The sequence below is a fragment of the Melitaea cinxia genome, chromosome 4, assembly GCF_905220565.1.
Source record: "Melitaea cinxia chromosome 4, ilMelCinx1.1, whole genome shotgun sequence".
NCBI classification, from domain to species: Eukaryota; Metazoa; Arthropoda; class Insecta; order Lepidoptera; family Nymphalidae; genus Melitaea; species Melitaea cinxia.
This window is the reverse complement of record NC_059397.1, coordinates 6,907,817-6,923,466: the sequence shown is the minus strand read 5'-3', so window position 1 is coordinate 6,923,466 and position 15,650 is coordinate 6,907,817. Positions and strand designations below refer to the sequence as shown.

At 32.6% G+C, this 15,650-nt stretch overlaps 1 protein-coding gene across 1 annotated transcript in view; it reads right to left on the bottom strand.

The window, feature by feature from the left end:
• The window catches only part of LOC123670074, a 33,698-nt gene that overhangs the window by 10,658 nt on the left and 7,390 nt on the right, over positions 1-15,650 (bottom strand). The window contains exon 2 of the mRNA XM_045603582.1: positions 6,183-6,319. Coding sequence (XP_045459538.1) covers positions 6,183-6,296 — 114 coding nt within the window. The 5' untranslated portion in view covers positions 6,297-6,319. The remainder of the gene's footprint in view (positions 1-6,182; positions 6,320-15,650) is intronic.

The window sequence follows — 15,650 nt, the reverse complement described above, 5'->3', positions numbered from 1 at the left end:
TTATAGACTTCAAATGGTAAGTCTACATAATAAAACTACTTAAAATACAGGTATACAAAATACATAACATTAATTTTGTAATAAAGTACGCACAAAATAAGATTACGTGACTTGGGCCGTTTTATTTCACGGGCGTATTGCTTCACTCGAGTGGCCTGCGTAGGATAATGCCCTTGGTGAAATATATCGCTAATCAATTATTTACGAATTATAGTAAAACTCGAGTATATAAACACTTAGTAGAATGAATATTTTATTGCTTTTTGATACTGTTAGAATTTTAATTTTATATAACAATTACTAGGTGACTCGGCAAACGTTGTCTTGCCACTAAACGCTATTTAAAAATAGGGGTTGGTGATAGAAGGGTTAAAATTTAGGGTTGTATGTATTTTGCAACGCCAAATCATAATAAAATAAAAAATAAATAATTTATCTAAAAATTAAAAAAAAATAGTGGTGGACTACCCTTAACATTTAGGGGGATAAAAAATAGATGTTGTTCGATTCTCAGACCTAGCCAGTATGCACATAAAATTTCAAGAGAATCGGTCAAGCCATTTCGGAGGAGTTTAACTACAGACACCGCGACACGAGAATTTTATATATAAGATATATGTAAATGAATTACTTTTTCTCTTGGTCACACCATAACTTGAGAGCAACTTTACAGATTTCATTCATCTTTTTTTTAAGTTTTCAAATAGTTTTATATAAGTTTCTTACGAAAGAAAAATCAAGAAAATTGCGCAAAAAAAATGAGAATTTTCAGAAAACAACGATTACTTCAACAGGACAATTGGTCAGGTCAGATAGTAATGCAATAAACTTATGAAGCATATTTTATATGAAATTAGTATTAAATAATTTTGTTTGCTCGCAACAAAAAAAAAACCGACTTCAGTTACATCGACAAGTAATACAACGTAAGTAGACGCAAAATAGTCAAACAAATCTGCTTTATCAAAGATTACTCAAAAAGTAGTCATCATAATTATCTCGATTAAATTTAAATGGAACGATAGACAAGACAAACATTTCGATTGAAACATAAATCACAAAAAATATTTATAAAAAATAAACTGCTACTACCTCTCTAGTGTATAATATATATAACTCACTACATTATAGTAGATCGATAGTCTGAACCGAAGTAGTTTTACTGAATGCCGAGATGGCGTCGCGAGTACGCACAGTCACATTAATACGCGTCTAATATCTCGATCAAATTTAAATTGGACTACAAGACAGGCATCAGCTTTCGATTAAAATAAGCATCATCCAAATCGGTAAATACAGTGAATATGTATGCGGTATAATACAACGTAGGTCGACGAAAAAATAGTCAAGCAAATACGCATTATTACATGTAACTCGAAAAGTACTTGTTAGGTCTCAATCAAATTTAAATGGGACCACATGACACGCACCACTTTTCGATTAACACAAAAATCATTGAAATCGCTCCACTCAGTCATAAGTTCTGAGGTAACATACATAAAAAAACAATAGAATTAAGAAACTCTTCCTTTTTTGAACGTCGGTTAATGATAACTAAACCTTGTAATTGAAATTCCATTTTAAAAGTAAAATCAATACAATTCAAGAACACTGAAACAAATTAAATGATGCTTTAATGAATAAATTATGTCAACTTTACAATCTGATTTTACAATAACCTACCTCTTATTTTCCTCCTACTCATTATGAATAAGAAGGTTATATTCTTAATTAAAAACATTAGAAGTATAGGTGAAAAAAGTAATGTTAGAGCAATATTTTTTATTGACCTTTTTTCTTTTTTCACCTCATTTCAATCAAAATATAATTTTAGAGACTTATGACGCTTTAAAATCAATTTGTAAGAATTATATCTACGAGACATTTATGACCGATTAGTAACAATTTGTTCTGATAATAATTCAAATACAAATACATCTCAAGAAGACCTAGTTCAGTAGTTACGTACGTTTTTAACCGACTTCCAAAAAGGAGTAGGTTCTCAATTCGACTGTATTTTTTTTATGTATGTTACTTCAGAACTTTTGACTGGGTGGACCGATTTCAACATTTTTTTTAATCGAAAGGTGGTGTGTGTCATTTGGTCGCACTTAAATTTATTTGAGATCTAACAACTACTTTTCGAGCTATATCTAATAATGCGTTTTTACTTGACTATTTTTTCGTCGACCAACGTTGTATTGTGTGTCATTTGGTCGCACTTAAATTTATTTGAGATCTAACAACTACTTTTCGAGCTATATCTAATAATGCGTTTTTACTTGACTATTTTTCGTCGACCAACGTTGTATTATACCGCATAACTTTTTACTGGGTGTACCGATTTTGATGATTTTTAATTTAATCGAAAGCTGATGTCTATCATGTGGTCACATTTAAATTTCATTGAGATATGATAATAACTTTTTGAATAATCTTTGATAACGCGTATTTACTTGACTATTTTTTCGTCTACCTACGTTGTATTACTTGTCGATGTAATTGAAGTCGGTTTTTTTCGTTTGCGAGCAAATACAATTATTAATGGATTATATTCGAGCAATTTTTAAGATGTCTTATTTATAACTATGTTTTCACCAACTAACACTGCAGAATGCAGATTAAAATTCTTATAATATACCTAGGAGTAAATCATTGCATGATATAAAACAAAGTCGCTTCCCGCTGTCTGTATGCTTAGATCTTTAAAACTACGCAACGGATTTTGATGCGGTTTTCTTAAGTAAATAGAGTGATTCTAGATGTAGGTTTATCTGTATAATACATGCATAATATAGTAGAGGAACACTGGTAGTTTTTTGCAACCGTGCGAAGCCGGGGCGAGTCGCTAGTAAACATTAAAATCCATACAATCATGACACAAAATGAAATACTAGCTTGATGGTGAGTGAAATCACTCCAGAAAATGCAGCTATGAGTACATAATAACATAGCTAAATTATAACTCATTAGGTACTCAAAAAGTTGTCTAAGAAAGACTCATCTTCAAAAAATATTTTACGATTCCTATGTACCTACATAAAACATAATTATTTATTTCCGAGGCACGTTGGAAGACCCACGAGGCCAACCAGACTAGAAATAATTACAAGACCAGAACCAGAAATAATGATAAGTAATACAACGTAGGTAGACGAAAAAATTGTCGAGTAAACACGCATTAATTACAGATACCTCAAAAAGTACTTATCAGATGTCGATCAAATTTAAAGGGAATCACATCACAAGCACCAGCTTTCGATTAAAAAAGAATCATCGAAATTGATCCTCTCCAGTAAAAAGGTATGAGGTATAATATAACTTAAGTAGACGGATTACGTTGCTCGCAAACGAAAAAAAAACTTCGACTACATAGACAAAATAATACAATGTGGGTAGACGAAAAATCAGGCAAGTAAATAAGCGTTATCAAAAACTATTTATCGGGTCCATTTCAAATTAAAATGGGACTTATCGAAAGGAATTATCGAAACGGCACACCTAGTGAAAAGTTATTATAATGCAACGTCGACGAAAAAATAGTCAAGTAAATACGAATTATTAGATATAACTCGAAATGTACTTGTTAGATCTCAATTAAATCGGCCACATGACACGCACTAATTTCCGATTTAAGAAAAATCCTCGAAATCGGTCCACCTAGTTACAATCTTTGAGGCAACAACAATACATTAAAAAATATTGAAACGAATGGAGATCGTCCTCCTTTTTTGGAAGTCGATTAAAATGATTAGGTAGAATCTTAGGTGCTTAATAAGGTTTAACACATATTTCGTGTCATGTTATCATGTAATTCCTTGATTTACGAAATAACTTTTTTAATTCTAGTAATAAGTAATTATTTTAGGTAGTTTATATAGTAATTATTATACTATACTTATTTATTTTCGGTTGTTATGTATATAAATTAGTAAGATCATAAAACATGTACCCAATTCGTTACGGTTCACAATGGGTTAGCAAATAACTTCATCTTTTTCAACTATTTCCCATAGCACTAGATCTACCTAAGAGCCCGCAGATTTGTTATTTCATAGAACTATTAGCAAAGCTATATATTTGATTTTTTTTTTTTTTCATAAATATATATTACAAGGCGCATAATATATTCGCAGTCACGCTTTTGGCACAAAGACCCGCACAGCATCAAGAGTATTTTAAATATACCGACCGAAACTAATTTTAATATAAAAATACCGTGACTGATGTAACAATTCTTATTTTTACTTTATGTACACCTGATAGCGATCTTTACTCATAGTAGGGAGTATATCCGCCAACCCGCAGTGGAGCAGCGTGGTGGATTAAGCTCTGATCCTTCTCCTACATGGGGAAAGAGGCCTATGCCCGGCAGTGGGATATTACAGGCTGAAGCGTAAGCGTAATTATCTCTTAACATTTTAGAATGAGATTGTAATAATGATGATATTGCAATTGATTGTAAATGATAATATTTGTAATAATAACTTAGTTTTATTGTGCAAAAAATGTTAATTTTATCCAGTAAACGAGAATTACCAAGTGTACCAAAAGCGACTGAAATAAATTCGATTTAACGAGATATTTGCTATAGATCCAATGACTACTTCGAATAAGAGATTTAAATTATCAAGAGTCGAGTGCATTTATTAATGTTATGTGCATATGTATGTGTGCATATCATAGAGTATCATATTTTAATCGCTTACTTCTTCACACTACTGTTTGACGAGTTTACGACATTTTACTATTGCAAATTTATAGGAATATTCGAAAAATATTGTGATTTAGAAAATACATTTAAGATGTTAACCGATTCTATATTTACTGAATACAAATTTTTATATTTTAGATATGAAATGGAAAAAGATCACGAAGTACGTATACGCTTGTATGTGTGAATTTAGTCAGGAAATATCCATAGCTATACACAATATTAACATGTCAACAGTAATTTCTGATGAAGCCATACACTACAAATTATATTGAGCTTGAACAGCTGAAGCTTGTGCCCAAAAATCTCATACACACAGTTGGGTATAAGAATAACTAGGACAACGAGAAACGCTAATGGAAGACACGCCACAGTTATAGTATACTTTATTTGAAATAAAATGAAATGAAAATATTTTTTTATATAAAATTTTTAAAATGGATCATAATATTTAATTTTTATAAAAATATATTTATACATTGAGCAAAAAAATAAGAAAATTTGACGCTGAAACCTTAACATGATAATTTGTTGATGATAAATGGATGTGTACATACTGTCTGAAATCTATCTATATATAACTATAATACGTGAAGCAAAAACTTTGTGCCCCTTTTTACAAAAATTGCGCGGACCGAGGAGTATGAAATTTCGTACAAGTGTATATAGAGGAGTGCAGAATGCTAATGTTTTTTAAAATTATGTATTAAAATACATTAAATCAATAAGACAAAACCTTACACACACTACCATGTATTTGACACACGCACACCTATATACTCTTTTGTTTAATGTTCAAACTTATAAATGAAAATAATTAAGGTCGAATTTCGACCACTGGCCGACCACTAGTTGTTATTATTTGGCATTTAAACGTTATGTCATACGGGTAATACCCGCATATGTTATATTATTAAGCGCGGTATCTACATTAAAATACGATTCGTTTTCTAACCTACAATTCGAGCAGTGCTTAAAATTAAACAATCATGATCACGATTCAGCCTGAAATATCCCAATGCTGAGCATAGGCCTTTCTCTTCGTGTAAAATAAGGATTGGAGCTTAATCCACCACGCGGCTCCACTGCGGGTTGGCGGATATATTACGTACTGTGAGTAAAGATCGCTATCAGGTATTTACGATAACAACCGGGACCAACAGCTTAACGTGCTCTCCGAGGCACGGTAGGGAGATCCATAAGGACAGACTCAAACCCGGAAAGAAAAGTACAAATACAAATATCCATCCCGAGCGGGTATCGAGCCCGCGAACCGTCAGTATTTTAGGCGCCTACACGCTCTACTACACCAGAGCGGTTGTTATAAGGCGAAATTAACCGTTTAATCCATTTTTTTTTTAATCAGAAACCGGCGTTTTCTCGTCTAACTTAAGTTCTAAACATTTTTTTAACTTAAGTTATCAAAACGTAGATAAGTCGCTAGCTAAGACAAAACAATTTTACTTACATTGACTAAACTCACTCCTAGACACACCATCCACGCCCATCCTCCATCCGGAGCCACTTTCCGTGTTGGCGGCGGGACTTTCTTCTCTGTCCCTTTGCTTTTCTCAACCGTCATTTTAGCCTTTGTCACCTATGGATCTGTAAAAGATACATTTTTCGGTGATGTTTTTCATAAAATAAAGAAGAGCGAAAAATTAGTTTCATAACCGGAAAGATTTCCGGTTATGAAACTGCCGATATCATGTCCTAGACTAATAAAAATATATATTGAAACGTATTATAACTAACAGTTCCCTAATTTATAAAAATAAGTCTATTGATGCATTCGTTTTATACTTATTATTTATATATTATCCTAGGGCAGGAAATATATATATAATATTAATGCAAAAACCGTTGCTAGCGAATATAAATATAAATTAACGGTCAAAAAATATAATCTTGTTTATTATTTACTATAATCTGTGTAAAGTAACCGAGTTGATATCTTGATAACTATCAATAGCAATTGTCAACAATGTATGTCAATCAGATGTAAAATAATCATAAAATAAATCTCAATACAAAAATCGAGAACGGAGTGTAATTTAACATCCACAATACGAAATGTGTGTATTGTGACAAGTGGGCACAGCGCACGCAATGTATAGCGTGGTAGAGACGGAAAATCACGCAAGAAACACGTTCACATCGAGCCGGCAACACGTGCTCGATTCGCGAGGTCAAACCGAAATAAAAACCATGATCTTTTACTATATTAGTCTTATGATTAGAGTTTATATAATTATTTTTGAAGTGAAACTTCTTTACGCACGCTTTAATTTAGAAATAAGCTGGTGAATATGTGACGAGAGCGTTACGAAAAGCGTGATCGGGCGAGGCAAACGCAAGTTAGGAAGGACATATAAGTTAGACGGAGCTAAGGAAGTTTTACCTCATTCGTGTAGTCTAAGGCACACTCGTTTTTTATTTCCATTTAAGTAATATCATTACAGCCTATACAGTCCACTGCTGGACATAGGCCTCCACAAGTTTACGCCCAAAATAACGTGAACTCATGTGTTTTGCCCATAGTCACCACGCTGGGCAGGCGGGTTGGTGACCGCAGTACTGGCTTTGTCGCACCGAAGGCACTGCTGCCCGTCTTCGGCCTGTGTATTTCAAAGCCAGCAGTTGGATGGTTATCCCGCCATCGGTCGGCTTTTTAAGTTCCAAGATGGTTGTGGAACCTTGTTATCCCTTAGTCGCCTCTTACGACACCCACGGGAAGAGAGGGGGTGGCTAAATTCTTTAGTGCCGTAGCCACACAATTAATTTAATAAAATTTAAGTAATAATTCCCCATTAATTCACGAAGTTAGGTACTTCCGAAGTAAAGCGTGCGTAAAGAAGTTTTACTTCAAAAAGTGTGACGTAATTTATGGATGGCCTTTTATTGGCTATAATAACAAAGCCATCTGAGAGCAATGACTCACCCGCTCATGTCTCGAGAGCTAGTATAAACAGAGTTATAGCACACACCAGCTTATAACAATCAAGAGTGGCACGTCATACTGCACTTTAAAAATTTCATTGCAACAATAGAAATGATACAATAATACGATGTACGAACATCAAAAATTTTAATGAGGTACCTATTTTGATTATAACAGTTGTGACATTAATTTGCGTACACAGTATAGTTACAGAAAACAGTTATTTAAAAAGCATACAGTAACAATGTTAATATTTAACTTTTTATACATGCATAATTGCATATATACTCGTAACTTGTTTTATAGCTCACATTATTTCTTAATACCTAATAAAATTTAAAAATACTTTTGATTCGCATGCCTGTTAGTTTCTAAGCAAGACCCAAATAATAATTGTGTATTTGACCTAGTTTATGAACAATAAACACCAGTGATTTATAAAAAAAAAAACCTTTTTTTATATAAATCAATGATAGAGGTATTTTTATATACAATGATAAACACGGAAAAATAGTATTAAGCTTTTCAAGGCACCAGATGAGAATCTATAAATAATTGTTATGAAATGATTTTTGCTTAAAATAACTTTTAAAACAAACGAATTAAATTGAAATCCGCTGCATATTTTATTTGTAATACTATAGTTGTCTTCTTTTAGCATAACTATTTATAACGGAACTAGCCAGCACGTTACCGTACGCATGGTAACGGGGAGGAATATTTAGGAAGATACTAAAAAAACTTGCGTCCAAACAAAATGCTTTAAACATCAAAAATTAATATCGAAACTAAATTTTATGTCAGAAAAATGTCCATAGCGAGCGTTCTCTCGGGTTAATAAGTATCGAATAACATCACTATGAGCGTCTATAATCACCATTTTCTTCGTTTTCTTCTATATTAAGCAACGGGTTTTATTTTATTTTCTCTATCATTTAGATAAATTTTCATTCGTCTACGAACAATGTATATTTTTAGTTATCTCTTAACTTTAAATAACAATAACCAACAGTTACATGTATGAATAATAAATTATTAACCCAAATACAGCATATTATGGAGATTCAAATTGCCCCAATTAATATTTTATTTCAGTATATGAATACTTTATAAGATATCGATCTCAAATTGACCCGTAACTTTAAAAAAATAATAATGATTGACTACTCACTCTTCATACAAGGTGTGTATAATTTGTAGCCGATCACTGTTGAAACTCGTCCTGAAAATTGTCCCTATTTATGCATATAACTTTATATACTACATTATACGTATATTATTTAATAATAATAAATATCTACACAATACACACACGGTCATCTGTTCCTAAAGTAAGCAACTTAATGCTTGTTATAGGTACATCCGACTGGTATAGCTTCATTTTTTTCAATAAACATACTTATAAATAATACATGTATAAATTAATGTTTATATTACACCCAGACTCGGAGTGGGAATCGAACCCAAAATCCTCGGAGCAGAAATCAGGGTCACTACAAACTGCGCCAACGCCCAACGGGCTAGTCAAATTATTATTTAGGATTTTAAGAGCTATTTAGCGAACCAGATATCATACCGTTACATTGCTACACTACAGCGATATACTTATTTACTTGCAGACGCTAACAATGCAAATGTGATTCATACAAAAAGGAAAGCATATCACAAAAGAAAATTCCAATTTATTCTTAAAAGATACGGGCACAATACTTTCACTTTAAATAAAAAAAGAGATATATGTATCTCCAATGTTATAGATATGTATCAGTCGTTAAGATCTGTAACTTTCTAACTCTGTGATTGGTAAGAATAACCATGAATTGTACAATTTTGAATTATTACCTTATACCTACTTTATTATGATGGTAGAAAAGGTAATTTCTAGGATTTATCTTTATACATAAGAAATTTATGTATATAATATCGTCTACTTTAATTATTTGACGATAAATAATAAATAATTTTTTGCGGGATCAGTGTACTAGACCTTTGAAATACACGTGAAATTTCATACACCCAGCCAATTTTTCAAAATTGGCCTCCTATCGAGCCTCACGTTAAATGGGTATATTACTAGTTAACCAAGACCTCGGTGCGTTTGCTACAAATTAATGAATTTTATACTGTTTTTTTTTTTTCAATTTTATGAACCATTCCAAATTTATGAATATACTGTTTTTAAATATAATTTATCTTGCTGTATGTGTCTTATTTACATTACACATTTAGACATAACATTATTAAAATAATTTTAGTTTATTCAAGTCACGTTAGCCAAAGCCAATTAAAAAAAAAACAATACTTTATAATATAAATTATAAATAATAATTTGTAAATAACAGCTGTATTATATATAACAAAAATGATCACCATTTGCTAGCTTACAGCCAACTAAAACTAAACTTTTGGTATTCGTGTCTTGTTATTTTAATACGATAATAATAGCAGTGCCAAAAACAGTTAATAGTGTACTAGACCTTTGATTATGTCATAACAACGCATTATAATCCAATTACAATAAAAATTAATCGCTGAAATGTATGTGCGCGCCTAACTTTTGTACGACTTTATCATTTTAGATAGGTATTTTATTTGTGTTCGTTAGGTTGTCGTTAGTCAGGTCAAAGTTTGCAAATAAAAAAAAATCGATATTATCATGAAAAAAGAAACTTCGGTACGACGTTCGCCGGGTCAGCTATTACATATATAATAACTAATTGCTGATCCCGCAAGCGTTGTTTTGCCATATATGTTATTAATCCCCTTAATTGCCATCCCCTTATAACTTAGGGGTATGAAAAATAGATATTTGCCGATTCTCAGACCTACTCGATATGCACACAAAATTTCATAAAAATCGGTCCAGCCGTTTCGGAGGAGTATGGTTGCTAACATTGTGACACGAGAATTGTATATATATTAATAGATAAATAATTTAACAAACTCGTTCATTATGTCAAACTGAACTTATCAAACCTTAAAACACTGACTGTTGTGATCGGTAACAAGGTCAATAACACAATTTTCGTTTACGGTTTTTTCTTATCTCTTTCTTGTCTCTATACGGTTAATTAATTTCATTGGTTTCGATGTATTAATAGATTAATAATATAATATTAAATTTAATTAAAAAATCTATTCCACACTCCAGCCTATCGTAGTCTACTACTGGACATAGGCCTCAAATTCGGCCAAAAATAAAATCAAAATCAAAATTACATTAAGCGCGTGACTATAGTAAAGCCCACATGGAGTTAAACTGGTATAATATACAGAACTAATACCTACTACGCAGTACCAAACCATGACAGAGCAATGAACGTATTGAGAACAAAAATACATATGACGTACACTTTACTCATTAACAAGTAGCAACAACAGGTTTTATGTTACGTGTATAATATCCGTATATTTTTTCTATACTCACTTCAGCCTATCGCAGTCCACTGCTGGACATAGGCCTCCCCAAGTTCGCGCCAGACATCCCGGTCTTCCGCAATCCTCATAGTTTTTCTATACAAATGGTAATAAGTATAATAACACGTATAATTTTCTAAAGGGCAAGTCAAAACACTCACTGCATGCATACTCGTGCAAGCTTTATCAAAAAAAAATCTCTTCTTCGTAGTTTTCAATACAGGAAATCATAGTATACACAAATAATATAAACCATTCTCAATAGAAGGACCTTATCACAAAATCTTCAATATGTGTATAGGTAGGTATAGATTTCATCCATTTTACAATAGGATCGTCCTCTATCTATCTATTTTCAGCTAATACGCTAACCCGTTGTTTAATAGCACATTATATATATATATACCACCACAATATATACACCTACTATATATACATATATATATTGTACTGGTATGTTGAAATGTGACTATAAATATTGTATGTCACAAAGTAACTTATAAGTAGATGCATATTATTTAAATCTATAGTAATATTATAAAGCTGAAGAGTTTGTTTGTTTGTTTCAACGCGCTAATCTCAGGAACTATAGCCCAAAGTAACTATTCCACGCGGACGAAGTCCCGGGCAGAAGCTAATAAAATATATGAATATTAACTAGTTACATACCGTCGTAATGTTTGATGACATAACGTAAACTTTTCAATAAAAAAATACATACTTAAAATATTTTTTTACGTCTCTACAACTTGATAAGGGGTCAACTAATCTCGTGAGACTCGAAAGGGGTGGAGGTGTACGGAAAAAAAATCACGTACGGTCTTACTTATAAAAATCTCGCTAAGCAATACTTAGCCACCGCTTAGTTAAACCGCTCTTAAGCTACAAATCCATGTTTAACTTTTGTTTACTTATAAACGTTGATTAGCTGTTACTTAGTTAAGAAACAAACAAAGAATGATAATTTTTTTTTCTAACAAACACACGCAAGTACGTAGATCAAACGTCACAATATAACAGCTGATTTATGTGAAGTCCGCCATCTTGCCGCTTAGCAGGAGTTAAACTATGCCTCGGCAGTGTTTAAATTTGACGGCGATTTAAACACTACTTAACGACTTCTTAACGCTAAATAGTGTTTATAAGTGAGGTTTTTGCTAATCCGTTGCTAAGCAATTGATTAAAAATTAAGAATCGTTTATAAGTAAGACCGTTAATATCAAAAGTAGGGACTGTAATGATATATCAAATGTATTTATTTTTCATTGAACGCGCGATTTTAAAACCACCAAAAAACAGTGCAATTTTCCAAATTTAATCAGATTATATGTATCTATTTTTCAGCATATTGCAGTCCACTGCTGGACATAGGTCTCCACAAGTTCGCACCGATAATGGCGTGAACTTATGTGTTTTACCGTTTACCCATAGTCACCACGCTGGGCAGGCCTGCGCCTATTTAACGATAATTTTGTGAAAATTTAGTGTTTTAGTGTGTTAGTTTTTTAGTGCTGTGTGGCTACGGCACTAAAGAATTTAGCCACCCCCTCTCTTCCCGTGGGTGTCGTAAGAGGCGACTAAGGGATAACAAGGTTTCACAACCACCTTGGAACTTAAGAAACCGACCGATGGCGGGATAACCATCCAACTGCTGGCTTTGAAATACACAGGCCGAAGACGGGCAGCAGCGTCTTCGGTGCGACAAAGCCAGTACTGCGGTCACCAACCCGCCTGCCCAGCGTGGTGACTATGGGCAAAACACATGAGTTTACGCCATTTTTGGCACGAACTTGTGGAGGCCTGTGTCCAGCAGTGGACTGTATAGGCTGTAATGTTGTGAAAATTTCAATATGGTTTTCACAAAAAAAAAATACTCGTTATTTTTTGGTATGGTTGGGTTAGTCCTTACTTCACTACATACACCATCACATGATTAATGGAATGAACTCCTAATGATTGTGGTTAAAATTTTAATTTGTTTCATGCAGGTTTGTTCCTGAAAACAACATTATTTGTTATTTAAATATTTCCTTTGTTATTTAAATAATGTTTCTATCTTCAAATAAACTGAAGTAAATCATTTAAAACATTTGACATGTATGTCATAGATATCATAAACAAAATGTGTCAAGTGTTATGTGTCAATAACTTATAGATTTGTTTTACCAGTCGCTGATAAGATTTATCTCGTACATGCATATACCTATTAAATAAACAGTCCCTGGGTGACCGAGCTTAAATCGGTATTTTTAGTACATCGTGTTTTTCGGAAATCATATTTAAATACGAATTACATATTTATAAAATATGAATAATATTTTTTTACCGGCAATGATTAAAAATATAAATAAATATAAAAAATGAAAAATAATGAAATAATACATTAATAAATAAAAAATAACGAGTGCAATTAGAAAAAAAAGAAAAAACAATAATCGATCTGAAAATTTGAGGATTTGAACCGTGGTCTTTATGATCGATCTAGACCGGCCGATTTCCCACCTGAGCTATTAGAAGTTTACTGACATTTGCGAAATTTACCTTCGTATTTTAGCGATATTTTTTCATTGTCTTAAAACAGCGATAAAACGACATTTTCTAAAACTGAAGCCTCCAGCCTCCTAGCTAGATTTATTTATCTCCCCCGAAATTCCCTGCATACTAAATTTCATGAAAATCATTGGTGCCGTTTCCGAGATTCAGATTATATATATACAAGAATTGCTCGTTTAATAGTATAAAATAGAAACGAAAACAAGCCCTTATGGTCGATATGAGTAGTAAACTAACAACTCTTGGATTTTCAGGTCGCGAATAGAAATAGTTGGCAGATAAAGTAGAATTTGGTGGTTGAAAAAGATAAACATGTAGGTATACCAGACTTTTCTGTTCCAATCATCTACACGTTAAAATAGATCTTTAATATAATGAATCGGTATTAGAGAGATAAGAAACACTGCATTATGCGCAAAGTAATCAGATGTATCAGATCACGAGAAATGCGATTGACTCTCTTATCTATGTTTGAATATGGACATGATTGATAGTGAATCATTGAGTTTATCGTAACGTCGTTGTTTCAGTATCTAATGTGTTTGTAAAAATTTTTTCCTTTATATGGCGTTCATATCAATTAAAATGTATTAAGAAACATGACAGTGACGGATAACATCTTGTGGAAACTTACAAGCATCGAGAGAAATAGCGATATGTTTGCCAGTTCTAGAGTTATTCGAGAGTATGCGAAATAGAATCCATGGCAATTGACATTCTATGGCAAATATTAAAAGACAACTGAATAATAACTGGTACAAAATACAGTATTTTTCTGAATCATAACAATACAAAGAAAAAAAATTTACTTATTCAAATACAAAAAGAAAAAAACAAACACAACAGTAAATGATGTAGCTAAGTATTTGTATATAAATATACTATGAACAAACTTAGTCAGTACAATTTCGTTTTATTGTTTAATATACTCTTTTATTACCGAAATGGAAAATAAATAATACTTTCACTTGCACAGGGCACAGCAGATTATATTCTGCTCAAAATCTGGAGCAGCCCCTCTGGAAACCTCAACCACACAGAAAATCACAGCTAAATAATACTGCTCTCGAGTAGTATTCTGTTCCTATGGTGAGTAATGTGGCCAGAGCTCCTTGCTTGCTTGATGCTTCTTCCGATCTTGCGTCTATAGGCTACTGTAAACGCTTATCATCAGGTGATCTATAAGTTTGTTTGCTGTTTGTTTGCCGTAGTGTTAAATAAAAAAATACTGAGCCAATTGCAAAGGAAACTTGATAGTCATCAAATCGCTTTTGTCACTTCATTGTTTCCAAAACGTAAAGAATTTAAAATAGCAAAAACCCTCCCAGCGTTACCTGAAGATAACCATTACCCAACGAAAACTTTGATTTTTTCATTACCACTGAGCTATGAGGCACAACCGCAAAATAACTTTATTTCTGATACGCTTCCAAATAGTTGCTGCCGTTGTCTTATTTTGAATATTTCTGACTTATTAATTAAATTTACACAATATTTTCGCAATATTATAGCTTAATCTAATATTCGTTTTAATAAATAGATTTTAACTACGTCGTTAAAAAAGACACAAAACTACCTTTTTTGCCCGAATAAACCCCCCCCCCCCCCCTCACCGTAGCACCATTAAAAACTTTCAATTTGGAAGCAAACCGATTACATTCTTAAAATATTACCATTAGTAAACATTGCAACTTTTTATTATAATTAAAACATTCACATTTTTAACATCTTAAAAATAGTTGACAATTTTGACAGTTTGATGTCTAGTTAGACTTACATCCGTTAGTAATCTAGGACTCCTAGTTTCTAGTGAACTTTCTCCGTTAAAATGACATACTACTCTTCACGTGAGCAAGCGGTCAGCGCGGAAATTTTTTCATAACCTACATTACGTTTATCTTAAGTCGCGTGCGCACTAGCGATATGAAGATTGAAAAACAATGACTAAACATATCTTTTCACAACACTAGGGTCCAGGCCAACCTATGGTCCGCTTGGTGGTAAGCGTTGCCTAGTAACGCCGGC